General features: G+C 38.2%; 1 protein-coding gene across 1 annotated transcript in view; it reads right to left on the bottom strand.

Moving 5' to 3' along the window:
- Nucleotides 1–5,153, bottom strand: part of LOC134527696 (probable mitochondrial glutathione transporter SLC25A40) — a 114,097-nt gene extending 108,944 nt beyond the window's left edge. Inside the window, exon 1 of the mRNA XM_063360600.1 lies at nt 4,923–5,153. Coding sequence (XP_063216670.1) covers nt 4,923–5,028 — 106 coding nt within the window. The 5' untranslated portion in view covers nt 5,029–5,153. The remainder of the gene's footprint in view (nt 1–4,922) is intronic.
- Between the last annotated feature and the right edge of the window lie 20,541 nt (nt 5,154–25,694).

The following is a 25,694-nucleotide window of genomic DNA, read 5'->3' as shown; positions in this document are numbered from 1 at the left end:
TTCAAGACAAATATATAATGTTGAAGATTTTATTAGAATATTTCAATAATTATTGTAAAAAAATTGATTTGCAAAAATGACAATGATTTTGTATAAATTTATTTAATTATATTTCTTTATAGTTATAATTTATTTAATTATGTTTCTTTAATTATATTTGTACCTCGACTTTAGCTCTGGTAGTATGGGCTATACCTCTGGGTGTCATGTTACATAAATGAGTTATGATCAAAATATTAATAGATGTTTAAAAAAAATTAGTAACTGAAGGACCAGCCGCCTATGGCAACTTCCTCCCATAATGATTTAGTTATGTATATAACGATACAAAAATAAGGCACAATCTCTCGATGCTGTCGTTCAAGTATGGTTAACTAAAGGTCGTTTAAAATTACCTTTGGTTTTTAACATTGGATTTTTCACTACCCAAGCATTTATTGTATCACTAACCTTGAGCATTTTCGTTAGTTACACAAGTTCGTTAGAAACGCAATTACAAGGCAGTGGTGATTCTTTTTTTTTTTTTTTTTGCTTCTGGGGTCATGTAAAATTATGTTTTAAAACAAATATTGGTCAAAAAGAATTATATGTTTTTCAATTTAACTTCCGCTACATTATTTGCAATTATAAATGATCATAGAAACATAAGTTCCACGTGCGCGCACACACGCACGCATATGTATACATGTAAATACTTTTGAACAAGTGAAATGAGGAGTTTTAGCAAATAAATATTCAGGTAATTTTCCAAAATACAATTTTAAAGACCTTTATACTGTGTTCTTACATTTGCAGTTAGATTTATTTAAATTCTTTGGCAAATATTACAATTTAAAAACTTTTTTAAGTATGTCCCGTAATTTTTTTAGGTAATTTTATTTGTGTTACAAGAAACCGAAGACCTTGCTGAAGTAAAATTATTATGTATATAAAATGTGTTGAAATGGGTGTGTAATACTTCGATGAAATTGATACAGAATTATATGAAATAAATTTCTATTGTTTTACCAGCCTTTGAGCTATCTAGTTTACGTGAAATTGTTATAATTAAACTTTAGGGCCTAAATTTTGAATTGCTCGAATATGCAAAAAGTAGTTCCCTCGCTCACATATACTGGCCAATACAAATTCCAACCCACTGCCAAAAGGGCTGGAAACTTGAAATTTGGGTCGCAGCCTCAATGAGGAAATTCGGGAAAGTACCAATTTTTATTTTATAATTATTAAAAAAATAAAATTAAGAAATAGGCACGCACCTTTAAAATCGGCGTATACCTTCTTTCGGAAGAACGTTGTTGCAGAAATTATTGTTTACTTCTCATGCTTGTACAAATTGAACAGTACTGTAAATGTATTTGATGACATAAGCAATAATAAGTTATTAGCTGATATTGAATACAAACAATTTTTTTCGTGACCAAAAAAAATAAGGTTCTCTGCTTGGCGAGTGATAAAATTATACTAATGTCAAAAATATGTTATCGGGAAAAATAAATGAAGTTATTTTATACCACTGATTCACTACCCATAAAATCAAACTGCAAAGTCTTTGCAACTGGTATCTCACACAAGAAATATAAAACATATTCGTGCTTCGTTTTGTATAAAAATAAAACACATCATATAATATCGGGAGACAGCCTTGAAAATCGTGCATATCACCAACATGGCCAATCAGACTCATAGTAATGTTTATGATGGCAATATTTTCGGGGTAGTTTTACGCTCAAAATTAATACAAAACCAAATCAGCAATCCTTGTATGATAATTTATAATACTACAAAAAATCTTCCATTTCCTTCAAATTGTATTGAGCACTAAAATAATGTTTTACTTTTGGCCCAGATTTTATTTGAAGATACTCTGTACAGTTCCGCTTGTTTGCATTGTTTATTTATCAGGTTTAAATCATGGCCAAATTAATTGAACTGTAACACAAATTATTTATATATGTGTGTCTGGTTTGGAATCAGTATGATGTACTGAAAAACTATGTCCTATCAGTGTAATGAATGGTTGTACACTTATAAGCGTTGAATATTTATGAAAATTTTATTTCTTTGGTTTTTAAAGCCGCAGACTTGTATTTTATTTATTTCATTTAGACAACAACATGCGTCCGTGTTTTCTACATGGCACGCTCTGTAATATTTTGAATGTTATAGTAATTTTGGCTTTTTAAAATCTGTGATTTATGTGCAGTAGAGTAATTAGTAATTTTTTATAATTTCTTTTCATATTTTTAATGATCCATTTGCTAATAGTATATACACTTCTCCATTTATTATAATAAACACATATTACATTATTGGAATTCGTTCAGAATGGGTATCACAAGACAACAAAAACTATTCCCCTGCATAAGAAAGGTGATAATACCAGTAAAGAAAATTATCGTCCGAGAGCAATTACGTCTTATATCTAGGGACACCTGTATTTCGCGAATACATTTCGTGTCAAGGTATTTTACAAAACACTGTAGATTTTTCTTGTAATTATTGGCTGTGGTCGGTGAAGGCTGTTTTCCCGCACTCGACGGGGCCAATGAGGACTTTGTTACTGTACTGCTGCACGCCCGCAATTCGCCAAACCTCTAAGGAAAAAGCTACAGTTATGTGTGAAATAGCCTGACACGAGATGTATTCGCGAAATACAGGTGTCCTTACTTATATCGAAAAATATTTGATCACTGTATGATAATTTTAAGTATGAAAAGTAAAACATATTTTCAAATTTAATACATGGTTTTTCATCAACTCTAAGTACTAAAACACATACTGCTTATTTTCTACAAAATAAATCTATACACGGCAACTGATTATGAATCAATTGCGTTTTTTTATAAAGCATCTAAGGCCTTGATTGTTTAAATATATTGTTGGATAAATTAACTAAACTAGGAATACTATCAAATGCACAAAAATAGAAGAGTTTGATCTTAATAACATAAAGCATATTCTATCTATTTAGCACAGCCTGAATAATTCATTCCCCATTGTCAAGACTAAAATTAAAAAAACAGCGAAAGAAGCAGAATAAAATAACTATCTCATTGTCTTTGCGGGTGACTCAAACATCATACAAACAAAACGAAATATTCCTAAACGCAAGAAAGCATATTTTAAACACTGTAAATAACTTAGATTTTAAATCAAATGATAATTATCAGTCTGTAAAATTTAGTTAACGATGAGTTGGAAACAGAACATCAAACATATATCATATGTGTTACTACCAACAGAGAACTCTCACAAACAATACAATTCCTTTCTGCGCAACCTGCAAGCTCCGGTACCTTCTGTAAAAACAAATATATGTAAAACTTTTCCGGAAGTCGTACCATGGTAACGACTGAAATATGAAGCCTCACTTCTAAATCTACTTAGCTAGAGAACAAATTGTATTACATTATTTTCATAAAATTAACACCTACATACGAACAGAACTAAAATCTTTCATTAATTTTTTTTAGTTACGTGATATTTTTTTTAAGTTATAAAGGAATCCAACTTGAACAGTAAAAAAGAAAGGCTTTTAATGAACAAACAAAGTCATTATAGATAACTGTTCAAACCATTTAAGATTAATCCTGTTACATAAATTTTTATATTTATATACATCTAATGTATAAACAAATCTGAAAAAAGGCAATAAATTCCGATTGACTTCATTATCGAACTAGAATAAAACACAAAATACACTTGCAGAGAACCACCAAATATATTGCGTAAGTGTTTCTGCAATGGAGTTAAACTTTAAAATTGCCTTTATTATTTCAAAAAAAATAATTTAAAACTCCAAGCAAATGTAAGAACACGTCTTCTAGATATAATGGAAGATTATAATGCCGTGTCCGAATTCGCCTAAAGAATATACTTGTAGATACTTTGGAAGTGACTTTGCAAGGCTGTCAAAAATGGACGTGAAGTATGCTATGCAATACGCAAGTAAATTAATCTGTGTAATTCTCGCGTACTTCCAGTTGAAAATACGTTTTCATTTGAAAAATGTTTGGTAATTTTTATGTATCATTTAAATAATTTAAGAGATTGTAAAATAAATATAATTTATTTTGTATTTGACTGGTATAAATAAATAAATTGACAAAAATAATTTATGGATGTTTAAAACGAAGTTTCAACAAACACATGTACTTATTTAGCCTACCGAACGTTACTACAAAACAAAAGTACAACAATAATGTAAGTTGCCGTAAATTCACGTGACAGCGATGAAGTGTTAAAAAAAAGGACTAATTTCACATGCGTTTAAAAATAAAATCTAAAAATCTTTTTCGGCTGGCTAAACATTGAACCTATCCGGATTCGTCAAAGGCAAGCTGGACAGAGTGGCAAAGGGATTGGAAATCTAATACTCGCCGAGGCAGAGTACACCTTTCCCCCACCCCCCTCTCCCTGACCGGTCGTAAACATGACTCCCCGCTGGGCGATAAGAATTCTGAGAACAGCGTCCTCTTTCCCACCCCCCTCCTTTTTCCAACGCGTCGTTACATCGTTCAACCGTACTGCTAGTGCGCTCTGTTGAGGACGTAGATAACTACGCGTGTCTTTGCCCGCTCGCGAGAAACTCAGGATCTTAGCCTTAATAAATTGTTCTGGTAATAGTCGTTTTTGGAAATCCCTCGTTTACTTGTTATAGCACTGTTGTTTATCCCTTTTGTTACGGCAATCAGATTAACCATTCTGAGAGCACCCCTCCCAGAAGGGGCATATAATATTATAGAAATACTGTTAAAACACGCGTGGGTTCAAAACCACAACCTTAGTCCACAATGACCCTGGGATGTAATAATTAATTCACACACTAAGTGAAAGTGATCATAACAGTTATTAACATTATTAAAAATACAATAAGATATTGGAATCAAATAAAATTTAGCGCATGGTTTTCGAATACATACCCATTAGTGAAGTTATTAAAGCACCGGTACACGATGCTGCCATTTGTTGTGTCGTAGTAATTCGAAACTTTGGATCATCTGCACTACAAGAACTACCTTCCGCCATTTCTACAAACAAAAGTTAAACTGAAACGAAGCAACAAGAATACTACTTTAAAACATAACCATACAAACAAAAATTGTAAATATTACAATCAGAACATACAGGGGGCGCCACCAACGTATAACAGCTGATCAATGACCATAGACTAATGAAACCGGGAAGATGATGCTATCTTTATATATATATATTTCTTGTGTGCGTGTGTATGTCACTGAACTCCTCCTAGACTATTACCCTCCCTTTTCTATGCTCCTAGACGGCTGGACCGATTTTGATGAAATTTTGTGTGTGAGTTCACGGGGATTCGAGGATGGATTAGATTCACAATTGGATATTTTATCTCGATTCTGAGTTAAGAAAAACTAAAAAAAAACACGCTTTAAAAGCAAAAATTGCAACGCATTATTAGAAGCCTTTAAGTTTTGCTACTGTAAGGAACTAAGTAGAGAGTAAGAAAAAAATAAAGATCCTGACAGTTTATAGCGTCGCCATATTTGTTTCAATTTTCAATACCCTTTTTGTATATTACAATTTAAATTGCAGAAAAAAAATCATGTTTCATAGCCACACAAATAGTGAGGATGGTTTAGATTCACAATTGGATATTTTATCTCGATTCTGAGTTAATAAAAACTAAAAAAAACACGCTTTAAAAGCAAAAATTGCAACGCATTATTAGAAGCCATTAAGTTTTGCTATTGTAAGGAACTAAGTAGAGAGTAAGAAAAAAATAAAGATCCTGACTGTTTAAAGTGTCGCCATATTTGTTTCAACTTTCAATACCCTTTTTGTATATTACAATTTAAATTGCAGAAAAAATTAATGTTTCATAGCCACACAAATAGTGAGTGTGTGTCATTTCTCTATGTCCACGAGGTCTCGCCGCGTCAATTTTCTCCTTGGAGCGAACCCGTCCGCTTAATTAAATAAACAGCTTTTATCGTTGAATGATTTCATGATTTATTTAATGAAAATATGCTCTCATAAAAAAATTAGTTAGATAGACATTCAATAGGTGTCTTTCTCTCACTCTCTTTCTCTCTGAAATATATGTAGCTTGACGTCGTCCGGCCTAAGGCCACCCTAAAGCCCGACCTGCAACCGCCAGTATGCAACCCCGCTAACGGAACGCGCCCCTAGCCATGGCCCACCCGAGTCAGGCGAGCCACCAGCAACCAAGGTAGAACCCGGCCCCCCCAAAATAAACAGACCGTCATTAAAACCAACCACGTTAAAAACAGACATAGATTATAAAACAGTGTTACGTATTTATTTGAAGTTGGTCAACGAAAGTGCGACGTAGGAGTGCCCGGGCACTCACGTGTGTAACTACAGCAATACGCGTGTGAGTGTCCCCCTGGCGGCCTTCTGCCTGAATCAGCCAATCAGACCTTATGACATAATTATTCAAACCTTTGTGTTGCGTCATTAACCCACCAGAGCAATCCGACAAGAGACGAACAGTCGCTGGTGTGACGTAAAAATTCAAACATAATAATTCTTAAATATAATAACTTTCAATTCGTAGAAGGGACGAATGACCTTGATTCAGCCTTTATAATTAATGTAAGAATTTAACATCATTAAATTCTCTTATTAACATATCAGATCAGAAACTAACGTAATGAGGTCAACCCTAGCGCGAGGGCCACCGAGCCTCGGCCGGACGCCATGACATGATGCCAGTACAGTGCGACTCGTGGACCGGGGCGGACGCACGTCCCACGGAGAGACATCATCCTTTGTCCACACCGAGTTCACTTCTGGTAAATATAGTCATTCTTCAAACCCCTTTTTAATAATCTCTCCGTGTGTACCCGGTCCAGTTTTTCGGTCCAGGACCTAATCCGGCCGCATAAATATCAAACCCCCCCCTGCACCACACTTGGTCCGCGGGGTAGGTTCAGTATCCGGTACGGGCCGTCTCCCGAGGACAGAACTTTGGTTAAACTCAGTCGCTCCAGCACTGACACTCCCCGTAAGGGAACTTTTGAGCGAATTAAGCTGCGGTCCGCGCTCCACTGCCGTGGACGCGAGCACCGCCTCGATACGCAGATTTACGGGATTGGCCGCCTCCAATCGCCCTCACCCCTCGTTGAGCAGCCAGGCTCAGAAACGCCTAGGGACACGATAATACGGAATAATTAGTGACTTTGTAACATTTCTTTGTAACCTTGTGCAACGCACCCTCGTGTAACATTTTCTTTTGTAAACTTGTGCAACGCAACCTCGTGTAACATTTCTTTTGTAAACTTGTGCGACGCATCTCTCCACGTAACATTCGTAAACTTGTATAACGCAACCTCGTGTAACATTCCTTTTGTAAACTTGTGCTACGGTAATTCAGTAACTCTCAGACTTAGTTGCGTGTAATTGTGTAATTTGTATCTTGTGACGTCACCTGTTGTACGACGTGGCGTGTAACCAACAACGTTACACCAGAGCCACCGTCGACTGAATAAATGACGCACGTCATTTATTACCTCACTTCAGCGTACGCTTCTTTAAACCTGCTACCCCCAACCACCGCCGTGTAGGGAATTCCTTAAACCCACGCAACACCGCCGGCGGTCCTAGTGGGCCACGCAGGGCAATCGACCCCACGACCCAACTACCGACTAGCACCAGAACTAGTCTGGCGCCCACCCGGACTCATTACATTTGCAACAGCCACTCCCGCTAGGAACCGCACCGGGACTCGAGCCCGAGATTCCGGACGACGGCAAGCTTGCTTGCGGGTCAGTAATGCAGACAATCTTTACATTCTAGCTCGAGATGGAAAAAACAGTAAATGAGGTTTACAAAGACATTTTATGAAGTGTCTTCCCGTCATTACATTTGAAAGTAGAAACATATTTACTCAAAATTTAGGTAGTAACATATTTTTATTGCAAAAACTGAAATAGAGGTGAGAAAAATTATCATTTGTGAACATAAGAAAACTACTACAACTGTATCAACTGTTATGTTATAATATTTAAATTTCTAAATGGTGCAAGATAATACAAAATTCCATGCGGAAAAAGTCGTGGGCAGCAGATACGTATAGTTATAGGTGTGGGGCTATGCATGCTGATTTTTCATATACTGCATGGATGCGAACATGTAAGAATAATCTAGCTATCTTACTATAATAAAACAGTACTTTTTCTGTCTGTCTGTTTGTACGCGATTTTGATGAAATTTTGTGTGTGAGTTCACGGGGATTCGAGGATGGTTTAGATTCACAATTGGATATTTTATCTCGATTCTGAGTTAAGAAAAACTAAAAATACATGCTTTAAAAGCAAAAAACTAAGCATTGTTGATAATTTGCCTCCATGGCAACTGGCTTTTGCATTGTTGTTGCCTTCTGCGTAACCATGGAAAAGGTTTTTGGTAACGGCAGGGGCGTGCCCAAGAGGAGAGGTATGTATAATGAGAAGATACAACATGTCCAGCGTAGAAATACTTACCGCCATATCCATATCTCACAAAAAGTACATTTGGGCAGAACAATGTCTGTCGGGTCCGCTAGAAAGATATATAGAGAGATAGAGATATAAATAGAAAGATATAGAGAGTTATAGAGATATACATAGAGAGATAGAGAATTAGAGAGATAAAGAGAGATGCTTAGTATACGTTTAAAAAATTACAAAAAAAAAAAGATTGAGGCATTGCAATGCATGCCGGGCATTATCTAGTATATATATATATATATATATATATATATATATATATATATATATATATATTTGCTATGTGGCCTACAGTGAATGAAGAACGTATTCGATGTGTGCAATGACCAACGGCCTAGAGATATTTATGGCTAGTTTCACAAATATCGTCTAACATTTTAGAGATGCTTAAGGCTTGTGTAAGGGCTATCTGGCACATTGAATTGCTTTACCATTGGTTAAGGAACACCTAGAGATCTTAAGCAGCCGAAATCTGGCCCCTAAGTCCTTAAGAAGTCCTTACCGATCCCTAACAAATTAAAAAAAACGTAAGCTGTGAAGAAACAGAAAGAACTTGCCGAAGATGTAAACAATTTGTGTTATCCCTTAGTTTGAACACAGCCAGTAAACCAGCCCCTTTTAGGAACAGACCCCCGTTGCATTTTCCGTTACGGCCTCCATCTTGAAATTCCGTATTTTTATGCTACAATATTGGGGAAAATTAAAAAAATTATAAATATTAAAAATTAAAATTTTAATATAATAAGTCCCGCCTATTTGAAAATATGAAAGTAGTATACGAATGGGGCACCGGGGACATGGGTTCTGGGTGTGGTAACTGGTGCTAACCGAGCTCTGACATCACGTCAATCTCTGATGTCATGGCGGCCATCTTGGATGACCTTGACCTTAAACTTTGACCTTGACCTTGACCTTTGACCTTCAAATTAGGGAAAAATTACCCCAAAATCCTCAAAATCCACCAAAATTACAATTTTTTTTTGGAAAAAAGGCAAAATATCTCAAAAAATTCCACCATTACAAAATTAGGATTTCGAAAACATCAAACAAATTTTTGCTTTAGAAAGAACCCAAATTCTTAAAAGAGGCTTAAGCATCCATGTCTAAGGCCTCTTATAAGCCTTTAGTAGTATAGGATAGCCGGAGCTGCGCCTGGCGTCTGGCGGTGGATTGATGATTGTCGGTCCGCCATCTTGGATTGTGACGTCACGGCGGCCATTTTTGACTCAAAATTCCTCAAAAATGACTCAAAAATTCCCGTTTTAAGAAAAAATTTCCCGTTTTCGAGGGAAAAATTCCCGTTTCGAGGGAAAATTTCCCGTCTTATTCCGTAAAAATCCCAGCAGCTAGAAATGTCCATATGTAGGCTTAAGCATCCATGTATACAGCCTCAGATAAGCCTCATCATGGATTATGACGTCACCGTTGCTATTTTCGTTACGCCCGCCATCTTGAAAATCCGCAATTTTTATGTTAGAAAATCGGGAAAAATTTTAAAAATCATTAAAAAATTAAATAATCGAATTAAATAAAAATCTTAAAATCCACTGTTGGACTTATCGTTACGGTCGCCATCTTGGATTATATAAATGTTGCAATTTTCGTTACGCCCGCCATCTTGAAAATCCGCAATTTTTATGTTAGAAAATCGGGATAAATTACAAAATTCATCAAAAATTAACTTAATAGAATTCTGATTGATTATATCGATTCCCGTCCTTGGTTCGAAACCGGTGAGGGCAAAAAATAAAAAAAATCAGATCCTTCCTCCACAGAAGCCACCTTCAGACTGACCTACCACCATCAATAACAATGTATTTACCATCAGCTGGTATGACATCATGTCCGCCATCTTGTCTTTGTCCGCTGGAGGCATCCATCTTGTTTTCGTCTGCTAGAGTGTGCTGGCGACATGTTGATATAATTTTCTGTTCACTATACCTTTAACCTCGTCTGTTGTCCTTGAACTTTGTCATTGACCTTGAACTTTGACCTTGACCTTGAAATTTGACCTTGACCTTGAAATTTGACCTTGACCTTGAAATTCGACTTAAACCTTGAAATTTGACCTTGTTAATGTCGACCATCATGGATCCATCATTTTATGTTTAGTACATGCTAGCGGTCATTGCCATCATCATGTTTTCATCTGCTGGTGGACACCATCATGTGTGTACTCGTCTTACCATCATGCTAGTTTTATTCTAACCTGTTACAGTGCAGTAATCATTTATTATTACTGAGGTGCCCGCCATCTTGAAATTTGGGAGCCATCTTGAAATCATGTAATTATTTAGCTAGAAATGCGGGAAAAATACCAAAAGTCCCCAGGAAATCAATTATTAATTTACATATTGAATCGATGGATTCCTGTCCACGGTTCGATTCTTGACCAGTGATAGTTGTAACTAATTATAAAATAAATTTTATATTCTGTTTTCCATTACCTTTCGTGGTGTTTATTAATCATTCACTCTACGAAAAACAACTCAAGTCAATATACCTGACCAACGAATTAATACAGTGCCGATTATCATATTATGAAAGTCTAATTTTTCAATGATCTGAATAACCTAGAAGCCGTTCATTTAAAAAGCCATACATATAGATCAATTGTCTTCAGTCCATTAGACCGAGTAATGTCATTATCAAACGTATAGGCTAGTCATTTCAGGACCGCATGACCTTCGTCGTTAGCTAATTATATTCAATTAATCCATCGTTACATTTTTATACGTTCTAAAGGACCAAGTGACCTTGAAAAATATTTTAGTAACACCAAGAGGTTTTAAACCTGTAAATATTCAATCACTACATTTTGTACTACACGCAATCAACAAAAAGGAAGCACCGTCATCGAAAAGGTAGCACCATCAATGAAAAGCCAGCACATTTGGAAGCACCGACAACGAAAAGGCAGCACCACCAACGAAAAGGCAGCACATTTAGAAGCACCGACAACGAAAAGGAAGCACCATCAACGAAAAGGCCGCACCGCCAACGAAAAGGAAGCACATTTGGAAGCACCGACAAAGAAAAGGCAGCACCGCCATCGAAAAGGAAGCACATTTGGAAGCACCGACAAAGCAAAGGCAGCACCGCCAACGAAAAGGAAGCACATTTGACAGCACCGACAACGAAAAGGCAGCACCGGCATCGAAAAGGAAGCACATTTGGAAGCACCGACAAAAAAAGGCAGCACCGCCAACGAAAAGGAAACACATTTGACAGCACCGACAACGAAAAGGCAGCACCGGCATCGAAAAGGAAGCTCATTTGGAAGCACCGACAACGAAAAGGCAGCACCGGCATCGAAAAGGAAGCACATTTGGAAGCACCGACAACGAAAAGGCAGCACCGGCATCGAAAATGAAGCACATTTGGAAGCACCGACAACGAAAAGGCAGCACCGGCATCGAAAAGTCAGCACATTTGGAAGCACCGACAACGAAAAGGCAGCACCGGCATCGAAAAGGAAGCACATTTGGAAGCATCGACAACGAAAAGGAAGCACCGCCAACGAAAAATCAGCACATTTGGAAGCACCGACAACGAAAAAACAGCACCGGCATCGAAAAGGAAGCACATTTGGAAGCACCGACAACGAAAAGACAGCACCGACAACGAAAAGACAGCACCGGCATCGAAAAGGAAGCAAATTTGGAAGCACCGACAACGAAAAGGCAGCACCGGCATCGAAAAGGAAGCACCGCCAACGAAAAGTCAGCACATTTGGAAGCACCGACAACGAAAGGCAGCACCGGCATCGAAAAGGAAGCACATTTGGAAGCACCGACAACGAAAAGACAGCACCGGCATCGAAAAGGAAGCACATTTGGAAGCACCGACAACGAAAAGACAGCACCGGCATCGAAAAGGAAGCACATTTGGAAGCACCGACAAAGAAAAAGAAGCACCGCCAACGAAAAGTCAGCACATTTGGAAGCACCGACAACGAAAAGGCAGCACCGCAAACGAAAAGGTAGCACCGCCAACGAAAAAGCAGCTCATTTGGAAGCACCGACAACTATTAGGCAGCACAGTCATCGAAAAGGCAGCGCATTTGAAAGCACCATACAACTATAAGGCAGTACCGCCAACGAAAAGGCAGCTCATTTGGAAATACCGACAACGAAAAGGCAGCACCGCCAACGAAAAGGAAGCACATTTGGAAGCACCGTCAACGAAAATGCAGCACAGCCAACGAAAAGGCAGCACCGCCAACGAAAAAGCAGCTCATTTGGAAGCACGACAACTATAAGGCAGCACCGCCAACGTAAAAGCAGCACATTTGGAAGCACCGACAACTAAAAGGCAGCACCGCCAACGAAAAGGCAGCACATTTGGAAGCACCGTCATCGAAAATACAGCACATTTGGAAGCACCGACAACGAAAAGGCAGCACCGCCAACGAAAAGCCAGCACCGACAACGAAAAAGCAGCTCATTTGGAAGCACCGACAACTATAAGGCAGCTCCGCCAAAGAAAAGGCAGCACCGACAACGATAAAGCAGCTCGTTTGGAAGCACCGACAACTATAAGGCAGCACCGCCAACGAAAAAGCAGCACATTTGGAAGCACCGACAACTAAAAGGCAGCACCGCCAACGAAAAGTCAGCACCGCCAACGAAAAGGCAGCACATTTGGAAGCACCGCCAACGAAAAGACAGCACATTTGGAAGCACCGACAACGAAAAGTCAGCACCATCGACGAAAAGGAAGCACATTTGGAAGCACAAGTTACGAGAACTAAGTTTTAGTTAGAAATCAGAATACAAGATATAAAAACATTTAATTTTTATAATTAAAATTATTTATTTTATTTCTGTACATCATACAAATGCAAGTAAAACAAGCCATTATTGTATGTAGCCAGCTTCCCTCAGTTCTTTGAGTATGAAGGATATTTCTTTGATGCACGAATAGTTTCCTGCACAAAGCGAGCCATGTAGATCTTTCCATGATGTGAAATCAATCTCTTCTACCACCATTTTACTTACTTGTTTATTATAAATATTATTATCTCTGGTGTATTCCGTTTTAACACCAACCTCAGGGTAACTTTCATTATCGAGATAGTGATCATCATAAGCTTGATCAGATTTATTTAATATATCTCGACGTTTCCATCGTTTCGGTCTCAGGACACCGACACAGTCTTCGATCTTGCATGCTTTAGCTGCTTCATCACAGTCTATATCTTTGTCAACAGCCTCAGAGTCGCTGTAGCAATCACCGTAGAAGTCATCATCTTCACACAGATTACCGTAAGAATTCGATGCCGATGATGTCAAAGTGTCTTCATCGTCTTCATGCTTCCTTTTTAGGAGTCCATCATTTTTACAGAGTAGGAAAGATCTACTTGAATTCGGCTGGAATGAATTCTCACTTTTCACGTTAAGGATTCTTCCATTGTCTTCATTCTTACATAAATCAACATCATCGTTCAATTTAAGTTTTTTGTCGAGATCGGAAGAGCCGCGAACATAATCTCTCCCAAGACAAGGAAAATTATTGTTGTAATGCAAATCGCTCTTCCTTAGCCTAGTAGAGCCATCGTTGTCCTCTAGCTTGTACGCAGGCTTGGCGTTACAAGTTCTGCCATGTCTTTTTAAGCTCTCTCTCCGCGTAAAAGACTTGCTACATCTAACACAACTTATCATATTACGTAGTGGATTTTTAACACAGTCATTCTTCTCGTGTTGTCTGCCATTCTTTTCTATTGAAAGGACACAGGTGTACGTTTTGCAGCAAAGAATTTATCTTGAGAAAGAATGGCACAATGGAGAATGAAGACAATGGAAGAATCCTTAACGTGAAAAGTGAGAATTCATTCCAGCCGAATTCAAGTAGATCTTTCCTACTCTGTAAAAATGATGGACTCCTAAAAAGGAAGCATGAAGACGATGAAGACACTTCGACATCATCGGCATCGAATTCTTACGGTAATCTGTGTGAAGATGATGACTTCTACGGTGATTGCTACAGCGACTCTGAGGCTGTTAACAAAGATATAGACTGTGATGAAGCTGCTAAAGCATGCAAGATCGAAGACTGTGTCGGTGTCCTGAGACCGAAACGATGGAAACGTCGAGATATATTAAATAAATCTGATCAAGATTGTGTTGATCACTATCTCGATAATGAAAGTTACCCTGAGGTTGGTGTTAAAACGGAATACACCAGAGATAATAATATTTATAATAAACAAGTAAGTAAAATGGTGGTAGAAGAGATTGATTTCACATCATGGAAAGATCCAAACATATTGGTTGACCGGCTAAGACTTCTACATGGCTCGCTTTGTGCAGGAAACTATTCGTGCATCAAAGAAATATCCTTCATACTCAAAGAACTGAGGGAAGCTGGCTAAATACAATAATGGCTTGTTTTACTTGCATTTGTATAATGTACAGAAATAAAATAAATAATTTGAATTATAAAAATTAAATGTTTTTATTTCTTGAATTCTGATTTCTAACTAAAACTTAGTTCTCGTAACTTGTGCTTCCAAATGTGCTTCCTTTTCGTCGATGGTGCTGACTTTTCGTTGTCGGTGCAACCAAATAAGCTGTCTTTTCGTTGGCGGTGCTTCCAAATGTGCTGCCTTTTCTTTGGCGGTGCTGACTTTTCGTTGGCGGTGCTGCCTTTTAGTTGTCGGTGCTTCCAAAAGTGCTGCTTTTTCGTTGGCGGTGCTGCCTTATAGTTGTCGGTGCTTCCAAACGAGCTGCTTTTTCGTTGTCGGTGCTGCCTTTTCTTTGGCGGAGCTGCCTTATAGTTGTCGGTGCTTCCAAATGAGCTGCTTTTTCGTTGTCGGTGCTGGCTTATCGTTGGCGGTGCTGCCTTTTCGTTGTCGGTGCTTCCAAATGTGCTGTATTTTCGATGACGGTGCTTCCAAATGTGCTGCCTTTTCGTTGGCGGTGCTGCCTTTTAGTTGTCGGTGCTTCCAAATGTGCTGCTTTTTCGTTGGCGGTGCTGCCTTATAGTTGTCGGTGCTTCCAAATGAGCTGCTTTTTCGTTGGCGGTGCTGCCTTTTCGTTGGCTGTGCAGCATTTTCGTTGACGGTGCTTCCAAATGTGCTTCCTTTACGTTGGCGGTGCTCCTTATCGTTGTCGGTGCTTCCAAATGAGCTGCCTTTTCGTTGGCGGTGCTGCCTTATAGTTGACGGTGCTTTCAAATGCGCTGCCTTTTCGATGACTGTGCTGCCTTATAGTTGTCGGTGCTTCCAAATGAGCTGCTTTTACGTTGGCGGTGCTACCTTTTCGTTGGCGGTGCTGCCTTTTCGTTGTCGGTGCTTCCAAATGTGCTGACTTTTCGTTGGCGGTGCTTCCTTTTCGATGCCGGTGCTGCCTTTTCGTTGTCGGTGCTTCCAAAATTGCTTCCTTTTCGATGCTGGTGCTGTCTTTTCGTTGTCGGTGCTTCCAAATGTGCTTCCTTTTCGATGCCGGTGCTGCCTTTTCGTTGTCGGTGCTTCCAAATATGCTTCCTTTTCGATGCCGGTGCTGCCTTTTCGTTGTCGGTGCTTCCATATGTGCTTCCTTTTCGATGCCGGTGCTGTCTTTTCGTTGTCGGTGCTTCCAAATGTGCTTCCTTTTCGATGCCGGTGCTACCTTTTCGTTGTCGGTGCTTCCAAATGTGCTGACTTTTTGTTGGCGGTGCTTACTTTTCGATGCCGGTGCTGCCTTTTCGTTGTCGGTGCTTCCAAATTTGCTTCCTTTTCGGTGCCGGTGCTGTCTTTTCGTTGTCGGTGCTTCCAAATGTGCTTCCTTTTCGATGCCGGTGCTGCCTTTTCGTTGTCGGTGCTTCCAAATGTGCTGACTTTTCGTTGGCGGTGCTTCCTTTTCGTTGTCGGTGCTTCCAAATGTGCTTCCTTTTCGATGCCGGTGCTGCCTTTTCGTTGTCGGTGCTTCCAAATGTGCTTCCTTTTCGATGCCGGTGCTGCCTTTTCGTTGTCGGTGCTGTCAAATGTGCTTCCTTTTCGATGCCGGTGCTGCCTTTTCGTTGTCGGTGCTGTCAAATGTGCTTCCTTTTCTTTGGCGGTGCTGCCTTTTTTTGTCGGTGCTTCCAAATGTGCTTCCTTTTCGATGCCGGTGCTGCCTTTTCGTTGTCGGTGCTGTCAAATGTGCTTCCTTTTCGTTGGCGGTGCTGCCTTTGCTTTGTCGGTGCTTCCAAATGTGCTTCCTTTTCGATGGCGGTGCTGCCTTTTCTTTGTCGGTGCTTCCAATTGTGCTTCCTTTTCGTTGTCGGTGCGGCCTTTTCGTTGATGGTGCTTCCTTTTCGTTGTCGGTGCTTCTAAATGTGCTGTCTTTTCGTTGGTGGTGCAGCCTTTTCGTTGTCGGTGCTTCCAAATGTGCTGGCTTTTCATTGATGGTGCTGCCTTTTCGATGACGGTGCTTCCTTTTTGTTGATTGCGTGTAGTACAAAATGTAGTGATTGAATATTTACAGGTTTAAAACCTCTTGGTGTTACAAAAATTTTTTCAAGGTCACTTGGTCCTTTAGAACGTATAAAAATGTAACGATGGATTAATTGAATATAATTAGCTAACGACGAAGGTCATGCGGTCCTGAAATGACTAGCCTATACGTCTGATAATGACATGACTTGGTCTAATGGACTGAAGACAATTGATCTATATGTATGGCTTTTTAAATGAACGGCTTCTAGGTTATTCAGATCATTGAAAAATTAGACTTTCATAATATGATAATCGGCACTGTATTAATTCGTTGGTCAGGTATATTGACTTGAGTTGTTTTTCGTAGAGTGAATGATTAATAAACACCACGAAAGGTAATGGAAAACAGAATATAAAATTTATTTCATAATTAGTTACAACTATCACTGGTCAAGAATCGAACCGTGGACAGGAATCCATCGATTCAATATGTAAATTAATAATTGATTTCCTCGGAGACTTTTGGTATTTTTCCCGCATTTATAGCTAAATAATTACATGATTTCAAGATGGCTTCCAAATTTCAAGATGGCGGGCACCTCAGTAATAATAAATGATTACTGCACTGTAACAGGTTAGAATAAAACTAGCATGATGGTAAGACGAGTACACACATGATGGTGTCCACCAGCAGATGAAAACATGATGATGGCAATGACCGCTAGCATGTACTAAACATAAAATGACGGATCCATGATGGTCGACAATAACAAGGTCAAATTTCAAGGTTAAAGTCGAATTTCAAGGTCAAGGTCAAATTTCAAGGTCAAGGTCAAATTTCAAGGTCAAGGTCAAAGTTCAAGGTCAAGGTCAAAGTTCAAGGTCAAGGTCACAGTTCAAGGTCAAGGTCAAAGTTCAAGGTAAGGACAAAGTTCAAGGTCAAAGTTCAAGGTCAATGACAAAGTTTAAGGACAACAGACAACAGAAAATTATATCAACTTGTCGCCAGCACACTCTAGCAGACGAAAACAAGATGGATGCCTCCAGCGGACAAAGACAAGATGGCGGACATGACGTCATACCAGCTGATGGTAAATACATTGTTATTGATGGTGGTAGGTCAGTCTGAAGGTGGCTTCTGTGGAGGAAGGATCTGATTTTTTTTTTTATTTTTTGCCCTTACCGGTTTCGAACCAGGGCGGGAATCGATTTAATCAATCAGAATTCTATTAAGTTAATTTTTTGATGAATTTTGGAATTTATCCCGATTTTCTAACCTTAAAAATTACGGATTTCCAAGATGGCGTCTAAATTTCAAGATGGTGACCATAACGATAATTGCAACATTAATAGGATCCAATATGGTGGTCGTAACGTAAAGTGTAAGAATAACATGGTACTCAACCAAGATGGCGGGTGTAACGAAATATTCAACATTTATATAATCCAAGATGGCGACCGTAACGATAACTGGAACAGTGGTTTTTAAGATTTTTATTATTTATTCGATTAAATAATTTTTTTAATGATTTTTAAAATTTTTCCCGATTTTCTAACATAAAAATTGCGGATTTTCAAGATGGCGGGCGTAACGAAAATTGCAACATTTATATAATCCAAGATGGTGACCGTAACGATAAGTCCAACAGTGGTTTTTAAGATTTTTATTTAATTCGATTATTTAATTTTTTAATGATTTTTAAAATTTTTCCCGATTTTCTAACATAAAAATTGCGGATTTTCAAGATGGCGGGCGTAAAGGAAATAGCAACGGTGACGTCATAATCCATGATGAGGCTTATCTGAGGCTGTATACATGGATGCTTAAGCCTACATATGGACATCTCTAGCTGCTGGGATTTTTACGGAATAAAACGGGAAATTTTCTTTTGAAACGGGAATTTTTCCCTCGAAAACGGGAATTTTTTTTAAATCGGGAATTTTTGAGTCATTTTTGAGTAATTTTGAGTCAAAAATGGCCGCCGTGACGTCACAATCCAAGATGGCGGACCGACAATCATCAATCCACCGCCAGACGCCAGGCGCAGCTCCGGCTATCCTATACTACTGCCTTTCACGTCATCTAGGATTATGACCGCCATATTTGATTATGACATCACAGTTTAAATTTCCATTACAGTCGCCATCTTGAAAATCAGCAATTTTTATGCTGAATTGACGTTATATTAAATTAATTTTATATCGTCCAGGGATTCAACAAAGTTTTGAATCAATCATTACTTTAATGTGAAGAATGTTTTGATGAATTTTGGATGTTTTTCCCTGAATCTCTAGCTAAATAATTACACGATTCCAAGATCACGCCCAAATTTCAAGATGGCGGGCACCTCAGTAACAATAAATGATTACTGCTCTCTAGTGGGTTAGAATAAAATTAACTTGATGGTAATGCACTCTATAAGACGAGTACACACACAAGGTGGTGTCCTCCAGCAGACGAAAACAAGATGGTGGTAATGTCCTCTAGCAGGTGCTAGCTACTGGTATTATGTACTGAACACAAAATGTCGGGTCCATGAGGGTCGTAAAGGTCAAAGTCAAATTTCAAGGTCCATTTTCAAGGTCGAAGTAAAATTTCAAGGTAAAACTTCAATGTCAAAGTCAAATTTTTATGCCACCAGTCGAGGTCAAAGGTATGGTGAACATAAACTCATACTAACATGGCATCAGCACACTCTAGCAGACGAAAACAAGATGGTGGTCTCCAGCATACAAATGCAAGATGGCGGACATGACATCATACCAGCTGACGATATATACCTTGTTATTGGTGGTGAGAGGTCAGTCCAGGCAGCTTCCATGGAGGTAGGATCTGTCTTTTTTTACTTTTTGCTCTGACCAGTTTTGAACCAAGGATGGGAATAGATCTAATAAATCAGTATTCTGATAAGTTAATTTTTTGATGAATTTTGAACCCCTTTTTCATTAAAATCGTATAATAAATAAAGATTTTCAAGATGGCGTCCGTAACAATAATGATACAGTGGTGACATAATTCAAAATGTCGGGTGTGCTGTAAGATGCTTCTATTACTTTTTATTGAGCATTTAAATACATTAATTACTGTTTTACTCTCGCCGGGAATCGAACAAGCACCGAAATAGTTTAAATAAATAAACATTTGAAGTGGGCAGTTTTTAAAATAATTTTTGAATGTTTTCGGAATTTCTAGCATTGAAATTACAGATTTTACAGATGGTGGTCGTTACGAAACATGCAACAGTTTGTTTTAAATTTTGATTATTTATTTTTTATAAATTTTAAAACTTTTTTCATTAAAATCGGATAATAAATAAAGATTTCCAAGATGGTGGACATGACGTCATACTCGTTGACGATATATATACCTTGACATAAGTGGTGGGAGGTCAGTCTGCTAGCAGCTTCCGTGGAGGAGGGATCGGTCGTCATTTTTATTTTATTTTTGATCTCACCGGGTTTTAACCGAGGACTCCGAGCTTCATGGCACAAAGTTTACATTGAATTTTTTAAAATCATTTTTAATAAATTTTTATTATTAAGTTCGATTATTTAATCTTTTTTATTAATTTAAAAATTTTTCTCGATTTTCTAACATAAAAATTGCTGATTTTCAAGATGGTGACCGTAACTGAAATTTAAACGGTGATGTCTTAATCCAATATGGCGGTCATAATCCTAGATGACGTGAGAGGCTTATAAGAGGCCTTAGACATGGATGCTTAAGCCTCTTTTAGGAATTTATGTTCTTTCTATGGCAAAAATTTGTTTGAGGTTTTCGAAATCATAATTTTGGAATGGTGGAATTTTTTGAGATTTTTTGGCTTTAAAAAAAATGGTAATTTTGGTGAATTTTGAGGATTTTGGGGCAATTTTTGGCTAATTTGAAGGTGAAAGTTCAAGGTGAAAGTTTAAGGTCAAGGTCATACAAGATGGCCGCCGTGACATCAGAGATTGACGTGACGCCAGAGCTCGGTCAGCACCAGTCACCACACCCAGAACCCGTGTGTCCGTTGCCCCATTCGTATAGGTACTACTGACGTTATGGCAGCCATATTGAAAATCAGTAATTATTTAAAAAAAAAAAAATGGGAATAATAAAAATTATGTAAAAATAATTAATCGAATTTTAATAAAATTTAATTTAAAACACACGTAATGGAGACTCGGTTCAAACTAGTCGAGAGCATAAAAAAAAGCGATGGATTCTTGCTACACAGAGGACACTAATTCCAAGATATTTATATCGTCAGGTAGTACTATGTTACATCCACCATCTTGTTTTAGTATGCTAGAGGGCGCTACCGTCATGTAATTTTAATTTTTATCCACTAGAGTGAAGTAATTATTATTTTTTGCCACAACTGCTATCTGGACATTTGGCCGCCATCTTGGAAATCGTTTTATGATAAGCTAGAAGCTCGGGGAAAATTCCAGAATTAAAAATATCTGCCATTTATTGATTGATCCCATTAATTACAGTGCTTAGTTCAAACCTTGCTCGATCCAAAAAAGATAATCTTATGTAAATATTATTTATTCAGTAAAATATGACGAAAAATCCTAAAATTATCTTAGGTTCCTCCAGTAAGCCTATGATGACACATTGGCAGCCAATTTGGAAAATCGTTAACCTAGAAATTAGGGCACAATTCCAAAATCATAAAAAAATATTGAGTAAATGGGGCTCCGGGGACAGGTTTTAAGGAGAGAAGCTGAGGTTCCGACCACCATCTTGGATTGTGACGTCACAATGACCATCTTCGATGACCTTGACCTCTGACCTCGACCTTCTCCTTGACCTTCAAAATTTGCCCAAAATCCCCCAAATCCGCCAAAATCTTCAGTTTATGGAAAAAAATATTCCGCTAAAAAATCTCAAAAAAATTGAAAATATAACATTTCCCGATTGCGCGGTTAAGATTACTGCTTTGAGAGAAAATTTCCTGTTTTCGTCCTTAAAAATTCCAACGACTTGAAAAGTCCGTATTGAGGCTTAAATCCCGCATCTACAGCCTCCGATAAGCCTCTGAAAACATCTTGGATTATGACGTTACCGTTGAAATTTCCGTTACGGCCGCCATCTTGAATTTACATAATTATTATCAGATTTTAATGGGAAAAAATTAAAAATCATAAAAAAATTAAGTAAAAAAATGAATAAAATTTTATTAAAAACGGACTTACGTTATGGTGCTTGGAGTTCTCGGTTCTATCCCGGTGAGGGCAAAATAAAAAAATGGCGGCCGATCCTTCCTACATGGAAGCTACCGGCAGACTGACCTATCACCACTAATGCCAAGGTATATATCGACAACTAGTATGGTGTCATGTCCACCATATTATAAATCTATAATTATCCGATTTATTTTTTAAAAATTCTAAAAATTATAAAAAATAATAAAAATTTAAATAAAAACACTGATGCACGTTTAGTTATGGTCACCATATTGGATTATATAAATGTTGCAAATTTAGTTTCGCCTGCCATCTTGGGCGTGCATGACATAATCGTTGCGCGTTTCGTTACAAACACCATATTGGATTCTATATTGTTGCATTTTTTGTTATGCTCCACCATCGAGAAAACCCGTAATTATTATGCTATAAAATCGAAAAAAAAATATTTAAAATTTATAAAATAATTTCATTAATCAAAATTTAATTACATATTATTTAGAACACACACACTTATGTCCTCGGTTTGTATATGGTGAGGACAAAAAAAATGACAACAGATCCTATTTCACAGAAGCGACACGCAGACTGACCTATTGCCACTAATGCCAGGGTATATACATCGCTAGCTAGTATGAAGTCACGTCCGCCATCTTGTTTTCATCTGATGGAGTCCAACATCTTGTTTTCATGTGATAGAATGTGCTACCATCATGTTATTTTAATTTTTACATGCTAGAGTGCAGTAATAATTTATTATTACTGTGGCGTTGCCATCTTGAAATTTGGACGCCATCTTGGAAATTCTTAATTATTTAGCTATAATTTCGGGAAAAAATCCAAAATTAATTAAATAAATTTGCAATTAATATACCGATTGATTCGATTAGTACCTGTCCTTGGTTCGATCTTTGACCGATGTCAATATTCTGTAAAAATAAATCAATTGTTTGGATTTCAAAAATTTGCATTTTTATTTCTTGTAATATGGTTTATAAATAAGACTGAGTTCTCATAATACAGCTTCCTTGTTTTTTTTATTGTGGTTCCATATGTGCTTTCTTTTCGTTGAGAGCGTAAGAAGTTCTGTTTCCGTGTTTAGTTTTTAAACTGTATTTTTAGAAGAGTGAAAACGGTTTAACCGCGTGTTTTCAGAATTATGTTTAGACGTGAAGCTTCCGTTACGAATTCTTGAAATCACGCAACAGACTTGCATTACTACTTTATCTTCATCCCTCCAACACATTTTGTTATGGTTACCGCTCAAATGTCATTGTTGTCCTACGCACGACGCGACGAAGAGACTGTGTGCCAGTCCTTAGGCCCGTTCTACAGTGACGTGGAAACGGAGACGAATATCACGGAACAGAGTTTCTACAATAGCATGCGGACGGAGACGGATCCGTACGTATTAGCTCAGCAATGCTGAGCTCTTCTGTTTACATTGCTCCGTGCGACCAATAGAAAACGATTATTTGGCTACGGTGGTAGCCATGTTTGTTTTTGTTCTAAATACGTTAAAAATTGTTTCAAGTACAAGCATATCTAGGGTTATATTTTGTCTTTATGTTTTATTTTTATTATAAATGTAAATTAAACCCGTGCTATGGTCTTGAAACTTAATATTTTTCAATTAATTAAGATTTCTTAACCTTGAAATGCAATCTCATTGGTTGCCATTTTTACGTTTCCGTACATTGTGGAAGCAGTAGAGAAGTGATAGTGAAATGTTCCGGAAAATCCTCTTAGTTGAAGGGATTCGCCTTTGTTCCCGTGTCATAGAGGAGACCCCGCGCTAGAAGAGCTCACCGAAGGAACCACGACCCCGCGTGGTCCGGACACGGGGACTCGCTGGTCCGGCACAGTGTGGCTAGTGTGGCGTGTCGCGGGCGGGTGTTGTGATTTGTGGCCGGAGCAATCGAGAGTGATGGCGGGGCCGGGGACCCGGCGACGAGCCGTCAGACGGCACGCCCGAGCGCGCGAGTTACGGCCGCGTCCTGATGGATCCGCGTCGTGAGTTATACACGCCGCTCCTCTGCAGCTTTTAATTACGCCCTCGCCAGGCCGGGCCAATCCCCCTTCCACCCCCGTGACGCACAGGCCGACCGGCGTCAGGGGCAACCCGCAACATTTGAGGAGTACAGAACTTCTAGGAATAGTCAGGGCTCGACAGAGGCTCCTCCTGTAGCAGTAATACTTTAACTGCGTCATGCATATTGTACAAGATTTCCACAAAGGGATGTCCCCATTATAAATTTGAAAAGTATCACTGTAAGCATTGTAGAGTTTTGGTTCAAGGTCACAATTAAATACTTAGTAACTAAAACAGTTTTAGATAAGTGCGTGCAAGGGTACTGCTTTGTTGTTTTTTTTTTTTTTTCGCTTGCAGCGCCACCTACGCAATAATGGCGATTAGTGGAGGATGAACCTGTAAACATTATTGAGCAACAGTATGGAGCCCCTTCCCATTGGAATCTCTTTGAACGAGAGAGGTTGATCGTCGAAGTCACTGAACGTTGGATTGGTCGTAATGGTCGAGACGACAGAGCTCTATTTCGCTGCCCTTTACGTTCACCTGACAGAAAGCCACGCTATTTTTTTTTTCCTTTGGGGCTTTATAAAAGATCTTGTATACGTTCCGCCACTACATAACGATTTTCCAGAGTCAAGATACAGAATTGAAGAGGCTATTGCTTCCATTACTCCGAATGTGTTAACCAAAGTGTGGGAATAAGTGGACTTCAGGTTGGATATGTTACGTATAGCCAAAGGTACACATATTACGTATTTGTAAGGAAAACTAGGTTAGTTTACCTTCAATTTTATGAATGATTTGTCGTAAATAGTCAAACTGAAACTGCTATAACACATAATTGTAACTGACACATTATTTTATGGACACTCTGTATTTGTGTTCACATACTTTCGTTAATGTGCCAAGTATTTTTGAGAGCAGAGGCTTTTGCTCGCAAGATTGTGCTGTGCCTTGGAGTGTGATGTGAGAAACATCAATTTGTGCATTGTTTTCAGGTTTTTTGTCACTGCATTGAAGAAACCTCAAGTATGTTATGTTTTATGATGTGTTTGCGAGTAGTGCAACAATTTTTATCGATTCCTTTGTATGACAATAATACACGTTTAGACCAGCAAACATTTATAAAATACAATGACAAGACAGGGAAAAGTCAGTGAATTCGGGTCGTGGGTTTTCCTGGACGTCCCGTAAATTATTCCGAGGACCTACCGTGTGGCTGCAGATAACTGCACATCCACACACTCGCCGGCATTCAAACTTAGAGCTGTATAACCTAACATTAATTCATTTCAAAGCAGTTTAGGCGATACGCAATAGTTTACATGTTTTAAACTAATTTTTTAAAGATGAACATGGAGTTGAAGTTTGTCGTTTGAATTCAAATTAACTCAAAACTTGAACCTCATAAATGTATAAATACAAATTATATACGTGCGTGTTTTTTTCTTCTATACTGGTCATAAAGCTCAGCTGCTAGCAGCATTTAAATGGCCTCAACCCAATTATAAAATTAAAAAAAAATTATTATATTTTAAAGAAAATTTCTTTACTTAGAATCATCTATACTAATATAATGAAACGAGCGTGCAAGCTTATT

This window comes from Bacillus rossius, chromosome 1 (genome assembly GCF_032445375.1).
Source record: "Bacillus rossius redtenbacheri isolate Brsri chromosome 1, Brsri_v3, whole genome shotgun sequence".
NCBI classification, from domain to species: domain Eukaryota; kingdom Metazoa; phylum Arthropoda; class Insecta; order Phasmatodea; family Bacillidae; genus Bacillus; species Bacillus rossius.
This window is presented reverse-complemented; position numbering and strand designations above follow the sequence as displayed.